The sequence below is a fragment of the Eublepharis macularius genome, chromosome 1 (genome assembly GCF_028583425.1).
Source record: "Eublepharis macularius isolate TG4126 chromosome 1, MPM_Emac_v1.0, whole genome shotgun sequence".
Classification (NCBI taxonomy): Eukaryota; Metazoa; Chordata; class Lepidosauria; order Squamata; family Eublepharidae; genus Eublepharis; species Eublepharis macularius.
The window spans coordinates 223,736,120-223,751,275 of record NC_072790.1 but is presented as its reverse complement, the minus strand read 5'-3'; the positions used below and the strand labels follow the sequence as shown (position 1 = coordinate 223,751,275).

General features: G+C 46.8%; 1 protein-coding gene across 1 annotated transcript in view; it reads left to right on the top strand.

Moving 5' to 3' along the window:
• GAREM2 (GRB2 associated regulator of MAPK1 subtype 2) overlaps positions 1 to 15,156 on the top strand; it is a 41,448-nt gene that overhangs the window by 21,455 nt on the left and 4,837 nt on the right. Inside the window, exons 3-5 of the mRNA XM_054993442.1 lie at positions 7,591 to 7,721; positions 10,398 to 11,240; positions 11,286 to 11,591. Of these exons, the coding sequence (XP_054849417.1) occupies positions 7,591 to 7,721; positions 10,398 to 11,240; positions 11,286 to 11,591 (1,280 nt within the window). The remainder of the gene's footprint in view (positions 1 to 7,590; positions 7,722 to 10,397; positions 11,241 to 11,285; positions 11,592 to 15,156) is intronic.

Genomic DNA, 15,156 nt, shown 5'->3' with positions numbered 1-15,156 from the left:
CTTTCTTTCATATCATTATGAATGTAAGAAATGCCGTACTGGATCAGACCAAAGGTCCATCATGTCCAGCATCTAGTTTCCAACAATGGCCAGACAGGTGCTTCCAGGAAGTCCACAAGCACAAGGGGTGGGGTAGGGGAGTGGAGGAGCAACCTTCCACAGTTGGTGGCAAGTAGATTTACCCTGCCTTTGAATATGGAGGATCCATTTAGCTATCTTACATACTAATAGCAAAGTGGCCCTGATCTACACACCTAAAAAATGCCCCAGATTTGCAGAAAAATCTGAAACCTTAAAAAAAAATACACTGGGGATTAAAAAAATGCAAAATATCAAAAGAGCTCCTGTAGCTTTAACCAGATGCCCTCAGTGGCTGTTATGAGGCAGTTAAGTAACAGGTCGGTATTCCAGGCTTGTTTACTGTAAGGAAAAGGCGGAGGGTGGGGGGAGCTTTCCAGGGCTGTTTGGGCCTTTGAGGGAGGACTTATCGGGACCAGGTCCAGAAACAACCATCAGATTACTTGATACCACATGACTTGCAGGACTCACCTGGGCCTGGCTGCTTGCTACTGCTCACCAGCAGCCCCTCCTAAAGCCAGTGTAGAATAGTAGTTAGAGTTTCAGAGAAGGATATGGGAGACTAAGAGCAGAACCACAAGTGACAAAAGGCACAGATTGGACACTGGTCAGCTTCCCTCAAGTTTTGATGGGAAGTGTAGGCATCCTGGTCTCGCAGCTTCGCTCTCTGACTGCTGTCCAACGGACTTTTCAACTGTTACTTGTCCAACATTCCGCCAAGCTGCCTACATTTCCCACCAAAACTTGAGGGAAGCTGACAAGTGTCCAATCTGTGCCTTTTGTCACTTGTGGTTCTGCTCTAAGTTTCCAATCTCTACTCTCCTGCAGAAATTCACTGGGTGACTTTGATCCAGTCACACAATCTCAGCCTATCCTACCTCTCAAGATTGTTGTGAGGATAATATTGAGGGAAGAAGGATGATGTAAGCTGCTTTGGGTCCCCACTGGGGAGTATATAAATGAAATAAACTAGTAAATATAGATGAAGGTAAGTTGTTTAATGGGTAGAAGGATAGAAGGACACAGAGAAAAGATAAGCTTATGGGGGCTGCCTGGAGGAAGGAAAGAAGAAATATTGTGGGGAAGGGGATACAGGGAAAAGTGAAGTACGCCACACAAGTCCTTAGAGGTTCCCCACCATGCAACCGGGCCTGGCCCAGTTGGCACCCTGCAACTGTGCCATAGGGGGGAGGTTGCCTGGGGTGGAAGGGGGAAAGGAGAAAATGGGGATGGACAAAGGTGGGTGGGGAGAAGGAAGCAGGAAAAGGGGCAAGGCTGTGTGGGGCAGGGAAGGGAAAGAAGACATGTGTGAGAGGGGGACATGAGATGCCCCCCGCACATCCTTGTTGGTTCCCACTTGTTATGACGAATAGCCCTGGATGGACTTTTCATTTTCTTTTTAAAACCAGTGATCATCTCCATATCTCATGACAATGAATTCCATAAGATAATTATACTTTGTGTGATGAAAGTGTTTCTTTTGTGTTTTCTGAACCTATTGCCAATCCACTTCACTGGGTGACCGCAAGTGCTAATTGAATGGCTGCTATTCACAACTGTGGATTGATCTCCCAATTCCAGACATTGGGGACACTTGTGATGAAGACTGCTGGGTGGCCCAGATCTTGCAGACAGGGGTCTTCCCCCCTTACAACTATGCCCTTCCCTCACATATATCCAGGGCTTTTTTTCTGGGAAAAGAGGCGGTGGAACTCAGTGGGTTGCCCTTGGAGAAAATGGTCACATGGCTGGTGGCCCCGCGCCCTGATCTCCAGACAGAGGGGAGTTTAGATTGCCCTCTGCGGAGGGCAATCTAAACTCCCCTCTGTCTGGAGATCAGGGCGCGGGGCCACCAGCCATGTGACCATTTTCAAGAGGTTCTGGAACTCCATTCCACCGTGTTCCAGCTGAAAAAAAGCTCTGCATATATCCCATCCACATTAATGGCAGTCGCTTGGTTAGCATCCAGTAAACACATCTATGTATCACATTTCCAACGGATTTCAAATACATCTCAGTAATCCATCCAACAATCCTATATGCTACTGTACTGTGTGACCTGTCAAGGCCTAGTGAAATATGATGAAGATCACAGATCTGTAAAAGGCAATCTGTAAAAGCAAATTGCCTACACAGCCCAGTTTGGATAAAGGTCTTGCAGAGAGGGGATTCACCCTGCACTGTGGTTGGTGTTGCTAGGCAAGATTGGGCTCCCAACACAGTTAGCATTTTGAAGGCCCAAAGGTATTTTAAAAAACCCATCTTTCTTCTTTTTGAGTGTGTTATGTGCCATCAAGTCACTTCCGACTTATGGTGGCCCTATGAATTAATGACCATTAAAACATCCTATCATTAACAGCCTTGCTCAGGACTTGCAAACTTTATGAACTCAAATGTGTGGGGAGCCTAGTTTTGATGATCATAACTAAACTGGGGATTGAACAGTTTAATCCCCTCTGCACCTAACCCTGATCCAAATCAAGGCTTTGCACATGTGTGCAATTTGCCCTTTGCAGATGGCTAGAGAATAGATCCATCATGGTCTTTCTTTTGTCTGTTTGTGTCCTCCTTGAGTTAGACTTAGGTGTTTTTTGAGCAGTAGAGGTTAAGCAAAATGCAAAGATAGAATTTGTTGATTTTATTTATTCTGTTTATACCCTGCATTTCTTCCTAGTGAAAACCTATAGCGGCTTATCCAAAAATGGCTTAGATAGAAAGACTCTTTGATTCGTGATTTCTTATTGGCTGGCTGGCAGCACATTGGAGAGAACTGGACTAAAAAATGAGACCTGGACAGTGACCATCTGCCAGCCAGAGTGGACAGTACTGGGTGGTTTGACTGCTAAATGCATGTTCACATGTTCAAGGTTGGGCATCAGTTGCCCTCTCTAAATAAGTGACAGCAACCGGGGTGAAAGGGTGAGTTAAGACCATCCCAGTGAATTCCTAGGAAAGGTAATTTCAAGTCCCAAAAGAGCCACTGGCGATATCTGAAAGCTGCCATGCACTTTGGAGGAGTGCTGACTGTCAGATGCTATGAAACATCCGTGTCTGCTCTGCTGTATGGTCAGAGAGTCTGAGAGTAGCTGTGATGGATTGGAAAGCAATTGACACATTGATTTGGCCTTCTCTTGCTAGCTTCCTCTCTATTCTTGGATTTCTATGTCTTTCTGTCTTAAGGGACCTTCTGACGTGGGGGCAGAAAAAGGGGGAGAGTCTTCCCATAAATGGAGCTGATCTTACCACTGCTTCTTTTTGGCACCTCCTTTTCTTTTCCATGGCTACAAAGGCTCCACAGGGAGAAGGGGCAGCTGATTTAATTCATTACTTTAGCTCTCTCCAAACGCAGATATAAATGTGTGGGATGCATTCACTGGGACTCGTCCCCAAAGCTCAGGTGGAAGAGGATCATGGAATGTGTGCAGAACGCCTTCCTAGCACTCACATTCAACACCCAGATCAGCCCTGGAATTGGAGAAATAACTATTTAACTTTAGAACCTCATTCTGAAAGAAGGAATAAGAAAAGACCTTTGAGCATGAACAGAGTATCTTTTCCTTACCACTAAATAATCACAAATTAGTCAGCTGGGAGAAAGAGTTGGAACTGCTGAATTCATTCTGTTAATGGGAGCACCTTTCCCCTGGCGCAAGGAACTTTTCTCTGATGCAAGAGTCTGCTCTGTTGCTAGTAGAATAGATATGTGGGTGAGAGTCAACCCATGGTCTTTCTGATTTGAGGGTCTGACTTCACATGCTGGCTTGAACTGCAATGCCTCGCATTCTGCCCCATGTCTCTCCCCTCACAACAATCCTGTGAGGTAGCTTAGGCTGACAGAGAGTGTGTGTGACTGGGTGACTGGCCCAGGTCATCCAATGCACATTGGAGGGGGCAGGGTTGAACTGTGATTCCTCCAGCTGTCGTCTGGCCCTCTAACCACTGCATCTTAGTGGCTCATACATAAGAGAATGCAAATTGAGGACATGGGCAGCCTTTTTGGAAAGCTGGGGAGAAGGTGAAAAGTCTGCCCCTATGCCAACATCCAGTCTGCCCCTTGGCCAAGCCATTCTGTGTCCAGCGGTTAATGTTTCCACAGCAGAGTAACCAGGACCTGCTTAGAGTTTATTTCTTCTGAACACGGCAGCTTGGCTCCCAATCCCAAATATTCATGAGTGTATGTGGGGGGAGGGGCTTGCTGTTTGCAGCTTGTGGTGAAAAGAATGTGTTCTGCACACCCTACAATGCAATCTGATCATTAGTGCATATATGGCCTCCAAGGCAGAGTCCTGGCCTGGAAAATGGGTCTGGTGTTGTGGAGAGAATTGTTTGTGCCTTTCTCACAATACTAGAACTTGTCACCCAGTGAAATTGACAGGCAATAAATTCAGAATAAAGTTATTTACACTTTACATGGTGCGTCATCACTACCACAAGATGGCAGCGAGCACCGGCTTAGGTGGCTTTAAAAGGAGATTGGGCAAATTCCTGAGAGAGGAGACCAGTGGAGTCCTGTGGAGAGTTAGACCGATCTAGGCCCATGTAAATTAATTAGACTGGAGTAGTTCTGCATACTGTTATAGCGGAAGTCAGTCAGTGGTTCGTAGTCATGATATTTAAATGGCTTCTCCAGGTTCAGAGTCTGAAAGAAACCATCCTAAGCTAGTCTACCATGAAGTAAGTCCCATGTTATCCAACAGGGCATAGTCCCAGAAAAATGACCTTAGGATAGTAGCTTGAATCCCTATTGCTGTGGAGAAAAGGACAGGGCAGGAGTATCTGGAAACATCTGGCTGACCACTGCAGTAAGTGTCTTCTTGTATTACATTTTTCTGTTTTAACAAAGAACTTCATAACAGTAATAGAGGATAGTTCTGTCAGTTGGCCATGGTAGTTAAAAATGAACCGTCCATTTTCAGGACATGATACCTCTGATGACCAAGTACTGGGGACAAAACATGGGAAGGCAGCCTTCATTATGTCCTGCTTAAGAACTTCCTTAGGGCATTTGGCTGGCTGTTACTGGAAACAATACCCAAGGACTAGATTTCCCTAGCCCAGCAAGGTAATTTTCAGCTGTGTAAGAAAGAGTCCTGCAGGCATCTCCATTCTACCAAAGGAATGTGGAATATGTCCAGATGTCCCAAGTCACTAGACCATAATGAGGTTTGCCTTTCCCACCATATTTCCACACCACCACCGTCCTCAACAGAACTGATGGTGTGGCGGAACGGGCGCTGGCTCTCAGTCCGGGCAACTGAGCCGCCGTCAATGGCCTGCTAGCCCTGCTATCAGCCTCCCACTGTCCCTGGTGGGCGTGGCTCACCTTCTTCGTCGCTGCCACCACTCACTGAATTGTACACCACCTGAATGAGGGGCAGTGAGACCCCTCTGGCTGAATTTCCCTACTGGGAAGTGAATTCCCCAATCTTTGGGTGGGCCCCGGAGAATTGGCAACCCACCAAGGTCTGGCCTGATCAGTTCTCCTGGGTTCCCTCCCTTCCTGTAGCGTGCCAAGTGGGGGAGCTTACGTAGTCAGAGCGCCACAAGGTCGTTTATATTCCAAAAAAGTATAATTTAATAACTATATACAAAGCAGGTAAAGGCACAACACATAGGGGTAGACCCCCCCCCCCGTTCAGAACTCATAGGGCAGAAAATCAAACTGAAGAGAACCGCTGTCTGCTTTCCCTACCGCACTGTTCCCTACTCTACCTTAAAGGGGGGGGGGGGTCTGAGGGAAGGTTCACCCTTTACTTCCTTTCTGCTGCCTCCCAGGCCCTCCACATTTAGGGCCCAGGCACCCGGGTTTCCCCCAGCAGCAGGAGCCTCTCCTTCTTCAACCAAGTAGGAGCCTAACTGCCTTTTTCCCCTCAGGATCTGCTGAGTCTCTCAATTCCGGCTCCGCCCCTTATTTTTCCCGCCCTTCTTGGCCCAGGGCAGCTGGGAGTTGTAGTCCAGGAAGAAGGGCTTCCTACACCAAGACTCCTGCAGGCCTCTCCCTGGCCCCACAGCCCATCAACCCTCGGGGGGAATATTTCCTCCCCTTTCTTTAAAAACAGATTAACAGCAACTGGCACTCATCTGAGCAAGGCTATTAATGATGTTTTGGAGGTTGTTAATTCATAGGTTAGCTGTCAATCAGAAGCGACTTGATAGCACATGACGTTCAACCACCACCACCACCACCAGAAGCAAGTATAGTTCTGATAATCACTTTTCAGATACTTTCATTTATTTATTGATCACTGGTATTTCCCTAGCTACCTATTTTAGTTTCCCTGAGCACAGGGATACTAGGTTGGGATCCAGTCTGTCTTACTGTGCAATCCTAAGCAAAGTTATATCCTTCTAAGGACCACACTACATGTGACATACGTATTGCAGCCATTTTGTGGCTGAAGACCTTCCTTCCCCTGCACCATGCTCCCAAGATTAGGGATATTAGTTCCCCAGCATCACATGCATATGTAAAATGGGTTGAGGAACCCTGACCTGTCTCATGGCAGATGTTGTGTCTAGTTTGTCCCTAAGTCCATGGACTTCAAGGGACTTAGGTTTATCTCTGTTTAGGACTGCAATCGCCCAAATCCAGGCACAAGTTTCCTAGCCTCCTCTTTATAACCTGGTAAGCATTGTGCCAAGTGGAGGCTTATGTAGAGTTGAGTGACCTGTAAGATATCAATTTCTGAAGAAAAAAGTTGTTCACTACTTCTAAATGTACCTATCCAATAGAGAAAGGGGGGTGGGAGAGGGAGCCATGAAGTGAGCAGAATTTACTAACCGTTGCTGAACAAAGGTTGAATTAAAAAGGAGTTATTAAACACAGCCCTCTTTCTGTAGTTGTAAACGTATCTCCCTGTTAAGAGAGAGCCAGAGTAAGGGAAGGTTACCAGATTTCAGTTTCCATTTTTGTACCGCTTCTACTGAAAGAAAAAGGTTCCTTTCTTTCCACTGCTCCATGAAGAGCCGACCTCTCTCAGCCCTTTCTTTTATTCCCCCCTCCTTTCAGAGTTTCTGAGGCTGCTGTCCTGAAATGTCTTCCTTCTTTTATGTCCGATTAGAACCTCCCCGCCCCCCACCTCTTAGCCCCAGAATATTCCTAGGAGTCTACAGTGGCCCTGAAGGTTCTGACACTACAGAAAACGCTCTATTGTTTTGTTGGTTGTCACCATTAAAATGTCATCTGCCATATATCTAGGTAGGCAGGCCAGAGGCAAATGAGGTAAACTTGTTCTGCAATGGGAAAGACTATGTAAAACTAGCCTCTGAGCGTTAATGGAGTGCAAATTAAATGTTCCTCGTCCCAAGTTGCAAGTCTGATACAAATTATCTGGAAGAGAGGTGGGAAGTGTTGTTTCACCACAGATTTATTGTTCTTGTTACCTATTTTTCAGGGATGCTGGCTTTGTGATTCACCTTTTTTAAAGGACTGCAGTCATGATTTCCATAACAAGTTTCCCAGCAAGCACATCCAAAAACCAAACTAATGTGTTTTGGGTTCCAATCCTGCAGGGAAATTTAAGCTGCTGGACCAGGACAGGGACGTCCGGGAGCCCGTTCAGTACTTCAACAGTGTGGAGGAGGTGGCCAGCATATTCCCGGATCGGGTGTTTGTCATGGAGGCCATCACCTTCAGCGTCAAGGTCAGCTGTGCTTCTGCAGGGTGAGCGTATCTTTCCCCAAGCACAGTTTATTTCTTTATTACATATTTTCTTCATTTACACTCTGCTTTTCTCTCTTGTGGGGACCCAAAGTGGTTTACATCATTCTTCTCTCCTCCATTTTATCCTAACAACTATCCTGTGAGGTAGGTTACACTAAGAGTGCATGGCTGCTGAGAAAGTGGTTGTGTGGGTGTGTGAGAATTCTCCTCACAGCTCTCTCTAAAGGGGAGTCTTAGAGAGAGCTGTTTTTATTTGAAGTTCTGTTTCTTGAATTCAGCTGCTTTGTTTCTCCTTTATTCATTCTAAAAGATGTTATTGGCCGTTAACAAAGAGCTGAATGGTGTCGGAGCCCACCCTTTGCAATCCTTGTGGTTTGTAATCCTTGTATTTGGCTGAGGCAAGAGGATCTAAATTTTTAAAATAAATAATTAACATCACTCCTCTTAATTCATTTTTCAAATGAATTTTCAAAACCTGAGCTGCTGCATCACAACAGAGCTGGTTACCCAAACCCAGGCCTTCTGCAACTTAGTGTCATCCTAAGAAGAGTTACACCCTTCTAGGTCCATTAAAGTTAGGGTTTCTAACCTCAAGGATATGAGGTAGGAAATTTAAATTGAAAATTTAAATATTTGCGAGAGGATGTGACCTCACAGGAAGGGGAGATGATCTTTGCCCTGGACATCACAGAACATGCCAACACATTCCTGCTTGAACTCCCTCCACTCCTCAGATTTCACCCTCCCGGCACGGCCCTCAAATCTCCTGAACATTCCCAAGACAGAGTTGAAGTCAGTGGGCTTAGTAGGATGTAATTCTGCTTAGGGTGGCGAAGTTAACTAACTTCTTAGTGATCAAACTTGAGGTCCTGCGAATGGGGTGAAAGGTCATTTCCCACCCACCCACCCCCAGTTTGACCGCTAGGGGATCTGGCAACCCTACCATGCAGGCAGATCGTTGTTTGCCAGCAAGCTAAGCAGGGAGTTGTCTACATAACATAGAGTTATGAAGACTTAAACTATATTTGGGCTTTAAAGCAGGGCAGCCTGTTGTCTTCATACCCTGATCTGAGCTTCCTGGAAGGATCTGGCTGGCTGCTGTTCAGAACAGGATATAGTTCTTATATGGCCTTTTAAGGACTGGTCCAGCAGGGGTGTTCATCTGTTCTTAAATATTAAGCATCTTAATAGACTTGTTTTTGAGAAAGATTGCAGATATTTTAAATCGCTCCCCCTGGCTTTATTGGCTCTACTTTAATAATCTGTGGAGATTGGAAGGTTAGAGGAAGGATCATTTTCATTTAAACACCTTGTTGACTTTCTTAAAGCTTCATGTTCCCGTTTACTATCTGTTTTTTTCCAGAGCTCTGTAAGAGCTCGATAGGGCCCAAGCACGGAGGTCCTGAATTAAACCGGATTCTGGCAAGGCAAAAGAACTCCCCCACACACACGCTCACCAAGGGCTCACTGAAACTGGGCATGCTACATGTGCAAAGCTGCAACATGGGTTGCAGCTTGGTTTCTATGAGTTGCTGTGGAGTGCAAAAGCTCCCGTGGGATTTCTTTTGCTCTGCCAACATCATGTTTTTTAAAGCAGGCCTTCCTGTCCAACGATTATCATGCTCTGGAATAGAACAGCTAACAGATATTAGCAAATGTGTAGGATACAACAGAGTCCAAGTTTGCAACAGAGACCAAGAGAGATTTCCAAGCCAGCACGTGGAATGCAAATATCATGGATTGTATTTGATGCTGAAACATAAGATGCTTGCTATCAGGACAAGAGGGAAGGGACGATTTTTACACCATCTCGGACTCAGAGAGAAGTTAAGGAAGCTGCTTCCAATCTGAAGAGGCTAAATTCTTGCATCCCAGCTTAGATTGCAAATAGCCTCTATGCTCTGCAGAGAGAAGACAGGCAGCTGAATGGCTTCAGGTGTGCCTGGTTTTCTACTGGCAACAGCCTTGGAACCCATTCAATAACCTATTATGTGGAAACCTCAGAATTATCTTTAACTGAGATTAATTAATCTACTAAAAATCTACTAGAAACCCAGCAATCAGCCATTTCTGTGGGTTCAGTTCTTGGTTTTTCACAACTCTGTGCTCTTGCCACTAAATTCTGTCTCTGTCTCTGTTTCCCTTCCCAAATGGAAGATATTTCCATTTGGCTTCTGGAGCAGACCTGTACAACTGATGTCCATACTAAACATAGTCATATTGAGACCTTTCAGGTACTCAGCAATCCACCTGCTCCACCCCCCTGCAATCCCTGGCTGGAACAACAAATGGATTATTAAGCTCTTGACAGATTGTCACATGTGGCAGGTGGAATGCGATCTGCTTTGGAATACAAACCATGAGGTACAGTGGTTCAACAGTGAGCAGGACCAGAGAGGACTAGATACCACTCACTGTGCCATGGAAGCTTGCTGGATGATCTTCGGCTAGTCACTCTCTGTCAGCTTAACCTACCTCACAAGGTTGTTGTGGGGATGAAAGGGAAGAAGGGAGAATCACATGTGCCACCTCTTTAGAGGACAGGTGGAATAAATAAAGATGATGGGTGGTGGTGGTGGTGCAGAAGCAGCCCTATTATGGCAGAGAACTCTCCTTGTTCTCACTGTCTCCAACTTCTCAATGGCTTCCTTCACAGGTTGTGTCAGGCGAGTTCAGTGAGGACAGCGAGGTGTACAACTTCACCTTGCATGCAGGGGATGAGCTGACGCTCATGGGCCAGGCAGAGATCCTGTGTGCCAAGACGGCGAAGGAGAAGTCACGCTTCAACACATTGCTTCGCAAGCTGGGAAAAACAGGAGGCACTGGTGGAAGTGGCAGTGGCTGCAGTGGGAATGGCAGTGGAGGGGGCAGCAGCAAGCAGCTGAAAGGCAAGATGCCCTGCCTGATCTGCATGAACCACCGAACAAATGAGAGCCTCAGCCTGCCCTTCCAATGCAAAGGGCGCTTCAGCACCCGCTCCCCACTGGAGCTGCAGATGCAGGAGGGGGAGCACACCATCCGCAGCATCATTGAGAAGGTGCGGCTGCCCGTCAACGTGACCGTCCCCAGCCGACCGCCTCGCAACCCCTATGATCTGCATGCCATCCGTGAGGGCCACTGTTACAAGCTGGTGAGCATCATTTCCAAGACTGTGGTGCTGTGCTGCATCCTTCGCAGGGATGAGGTGGCGCCCTTCCACTTCCTCCTGCTCACAGACATGCCCCGTTTCCTGTTGCCAGAGGGGATGTTGCGAGCAGGCGGAGACCCCCAGCTGGAAAAGCTTTTGCACGAGTGTGCTGCCCTCTGCCAGGAGTGCTTTGACCCCAACGAATACTCCAAGGCAGTGCGTGAGGCAAAGCCAGATTTCTCAGAAGAGTGTGCCAGCCCACGTCGTGTACGACTCTGCTTGCAGGGCTACGCCCGTGATGAACTAGCCCAGTCCTTCCAGCGCCTCTCGCTCTGTCTCTATAGTGCCACTGAAAGTGGCTGCCAGGACTCTGCCCCAGGAGGGAGGAACCAGCGGTTGCTCCTCCCCTCCCGCCAGGAACATTCTGCCCATCTTTCTGAGGCTTCAGACTCTGAGCGTGAGTACATGACGCCCGACTGGGCTGAACCCACATTCCGGACTCAGGAGCTCCCGTATGAGGAGCTGTGGACCAATCAAAATGCTGAGAATTTCTCAGAATCCAGCAGCAACCTTCCAGGATTGGAGAGTGCCAACAAGGGCCAACGTGACCTCATCTCCTTTGCAAACATCTCCTCCCCATTGGGCTCCCCGCGTTGCCGAGGCCACCTGAAAGCCGAGCCTTTGGGGGAGACTCCTCCTCCAGTTCCACCCAAATCGGAAGCGGTAAGAGAGTCTGGCAGCCAGTGCTGAGGGTGTGTGTTGAAGGGTGGCAGAGTGTCCTATTCTGACTTAAGTAATGTGTGTCCAAACCTCTGTTTCACTGCCCAAAAGGAAAAAAATATAGCTTGCCAGCTGACTGCAGGGCAGTCACTGTCTTTCAGTGAGTCTCCATGCTAATGCAGCCTAACTCTCAGGGTTATTGCAAAGACAAAGGAGGGCAGCCATGTATGCCAATCCCACTCTCCTTGGAGGAAGGGTGGGATGAATGTGTAATAAAGATTTGGAAGGAAAGTGGAATCTGCAAAGAGAGAAAACAAAAGAGCTTAAAAACAAAAAAGGAATTTGATTAATTTGAAGGGGCCCTCCAGGCAGATTGGTTTTTTTGTGGGGGGGGGGGGGGAGACTTGCAACTTTAGAATCATTTTGAACAGGCCACCTTATCAGCAGAGGGAGGCCTGTGGGTGAGAGCACCTTATTCTTTAGAATTAATCCCCCTCTTGAGCTGCCCTGAGGCGGCCAGCAATTTATAAGAATTGCTTCAGGATTTGGGTAGAGAATACCTTCCCAGCACCGAGATCAAGATGGGCAGTCGTGTTAGTCTCTCTCTAGCAGTAGAAAAGAGCAAGAGTCCAGTAGCTCCTATAAGATTAACAAAATTTGTGGCTGAGTATAAGTTTTCGTGATTCATGGCTTACTTCTTCAGATACAGCTAGAATGTGAGTCCATCTGACCTTATATCTTGGAGAGTGAAATGATTAAAGCCGAATGATAATAGCCAGTGAATGACAATAGCAGGTGTGGTTGGATAGGGTAGGGTATGCAGAAGAGTAGTGGGTGTGGAGAAATCAGCATTGGTAAATGAGCCAGGAAGCCTACGTCTCAATTCAGTCCAAGTGGATGCATTGTCTTGAGCTTCGCTATCAGTTGCAATTCAGCAATCTCTCTTTCTAATCTCCCTTTGAAATTCTTCTGCAGGATAACTCATAGAAACCTCATACCCTACCACAAATTTTGTTAGTCTTATAGGTGCTGGACTCTTGCTCTTTTCTACTGCTTCTGCCTGGTGTTTTACCTGATCCAAAGGTGATGGATGACCTTTCATTAAGAGGGCTTTAAACATTCATCAAGGCAGCTGTTCACTTCTCTTGGCACCCCTCCACCCCCACTGTGTACATATTTCCTTGCAGGAAATGAAGGATTAGTCTGTAAGAGTTTAGGCAAAAGCAGAACAGGGTAATGGATTGAGCACACAACTGTGCGTTGCAAGGAGTCTGGAGTTGCTGCTTAAAATGAGAGCCCCATATCAAGTTCTCCCCTCCCCATCATGTCTCGTTTCACTTGTGATGCCTCCTGCTGTCTTTAGGAAGTGGGTTTTCCTCTCCCACTATTAGTAGCCAGTGATGTGGAGCAGAAGCATGAAAACATACATCCTAATGGTAGGACACGGTAGGTTGGAGAGTCAGTGTGGTGGTGTGGTTGGCCTAGGACCTTGGAGACCTGGGTTCAAATCTACACTTGCCATGAAACTCACTGGGTGACCTTGTACCACTCATACTCTGTCAGCCTAAACCGGTTGTTTAGGTTGTTGTGAAGATAAAATGGAGGCAGGGAGAACCATGAATGCTGCCTTGAGCTCCAGGAGGAAGGGCAGGATATAGTCGCACTAAACAAAATAATATAATAATATAAGTTGTGCGGCCTTTCAGAATTACTTTGTCTGCCTTTTGGAGTACTTAAAAACTACTTTCAGATTTTCAGCCCAAACGGCAGCCTTTGCCTTCCATTGCTACCTCCAGCCTTGTTTCATTTTCTGATACCTCCCAGACCTGTAGCCTATTAACAGAAGAGCCTTAGGCACTTGGTTGCTGCCTGTGAATACCTGGGAAGAACGCCTACAGATTTATGGCAGGGCCCCACCCACCATTGGTGCTGGTCAACTGGATCTGTATAAAATATGCCACTTTGGTTTCTATGAATGCGTTAGATTCATTGCACATGTTCATTAACAGACAAATTCCTTTCAGTGTATGCAGTGTCACTTCAGAATTGCACACCACCCAGCAATGAGCAAGAACACCTTGTTTTAAGTTAGGCAGATGTCAACCAACTATATATAAAATGTCACTTTGGTTTCTGCGTGCCTTTTATAGGAACAGAATGCTTTAGGGCACTTCTCCTGCTGGCATCATGTCACAATGGATCGAGGTAGAAGGGATGCGGCAAGGTCAGGGTTACCCTGTGGATGTCTCCTTGTGATGTATTTAAGGCCATGAGGGGGTCAATTCAGGCATACTGATCTTTCAGTGCTAGGGTTGGAGAGACAAATGAGGATCTTTTCTTGAAATGTTTTAAAACCCAGATAAAAGAAAACTTAATAATGAATTATAGGTACATTTCACACTCACTGGTTACCGCGCTATTTCTGAGGAATCGCCACGATTGCAACAGATTTGGCTTGGCACCCATGCCAGTGTGAACACTGTCTGAGAAGTTTCTAATTGGTGTCCTGCATTTTGTTTCACACTCGCTTCAAAGCCCTGGTTTTGTTGCAGGCTTTGTGGGCTTAGGGATTCACGTGTTTTTTTTTTAAGTTTGTGCATGCATTGTAACGTTGTGACATTACCACTTGAAACCTCGCCCCTCCCTATGCACATCAATACTGCAGCCATTTTCGCACCCTAACTTTTCATGTTTGAAAATAGCACCAAGGGATGTTGAGAGCTGATTGTCCCTGCCCAGCAAATATTCCGGCCACCATTGGTCTCACGCGATCACATGAACCCTGAATAGGTGGGGTGCGGTGATCTTTTTGGAGAAAGACTCCCCATGTTTGTTCGAATGTCATATTTTAAGGCCATCATTATCATTTATATTGAGCATTAAAAATCAAAAGGGAAATGTGTCCAAACATTCAAATGAACTGAACTGGTTCTTTGCGGAGCCAGAGAGCATATCTACTGGTGGTGATTTCCCATGGCACCTTTTTCCCAAACAGCAGTAATGTAAGAGCGTTGCTTTCTATCCATTGATTTAAACAAAGATGTACAATGCTGAAACTTTACTGTCCTTTAGAAATACAAAAAAAAAATTACAGAAAAAGTGGACGGGGGTGCTGAAGAGGGTGGGTTTTATTAGATCCACACAGACTAATCAGCTCAAGGAAAAGGAGAGGGCGGTGTACAGAAGCAAACAGCTCAAATGTGATGAGGAAGCTTAAGAGGAAGCCACGGCAGCAGGGGGGAGGGTCCGCAAGGATGGGAGCCATAAGAGAGGAGAGGCTGAGCGGAGGCCTTGCTGGAGGGAGAGTTCCCCGCGGCCCTTGCTCATTCCCAGCCTTCTGCCCTCCTTTGCTCTGGGCTGCAGATAACCCCTGGTTCACAAACCCACCAGCACTTGGCAAGGACAAGAGGCAGCTGAGCAAAGATTAAAGTCAGCTCAGCCCCAGACCATGCACCGAGTGCCTCGCGTGCTGCACAGCCAAAGTGGGCCCCCACCCCTGGCTAGGGCTGCCCGCTAAGCCAAGCCCGACTTCTTTGGGGGCATCGTTCGGACAGAGGTGCCAGGGTGC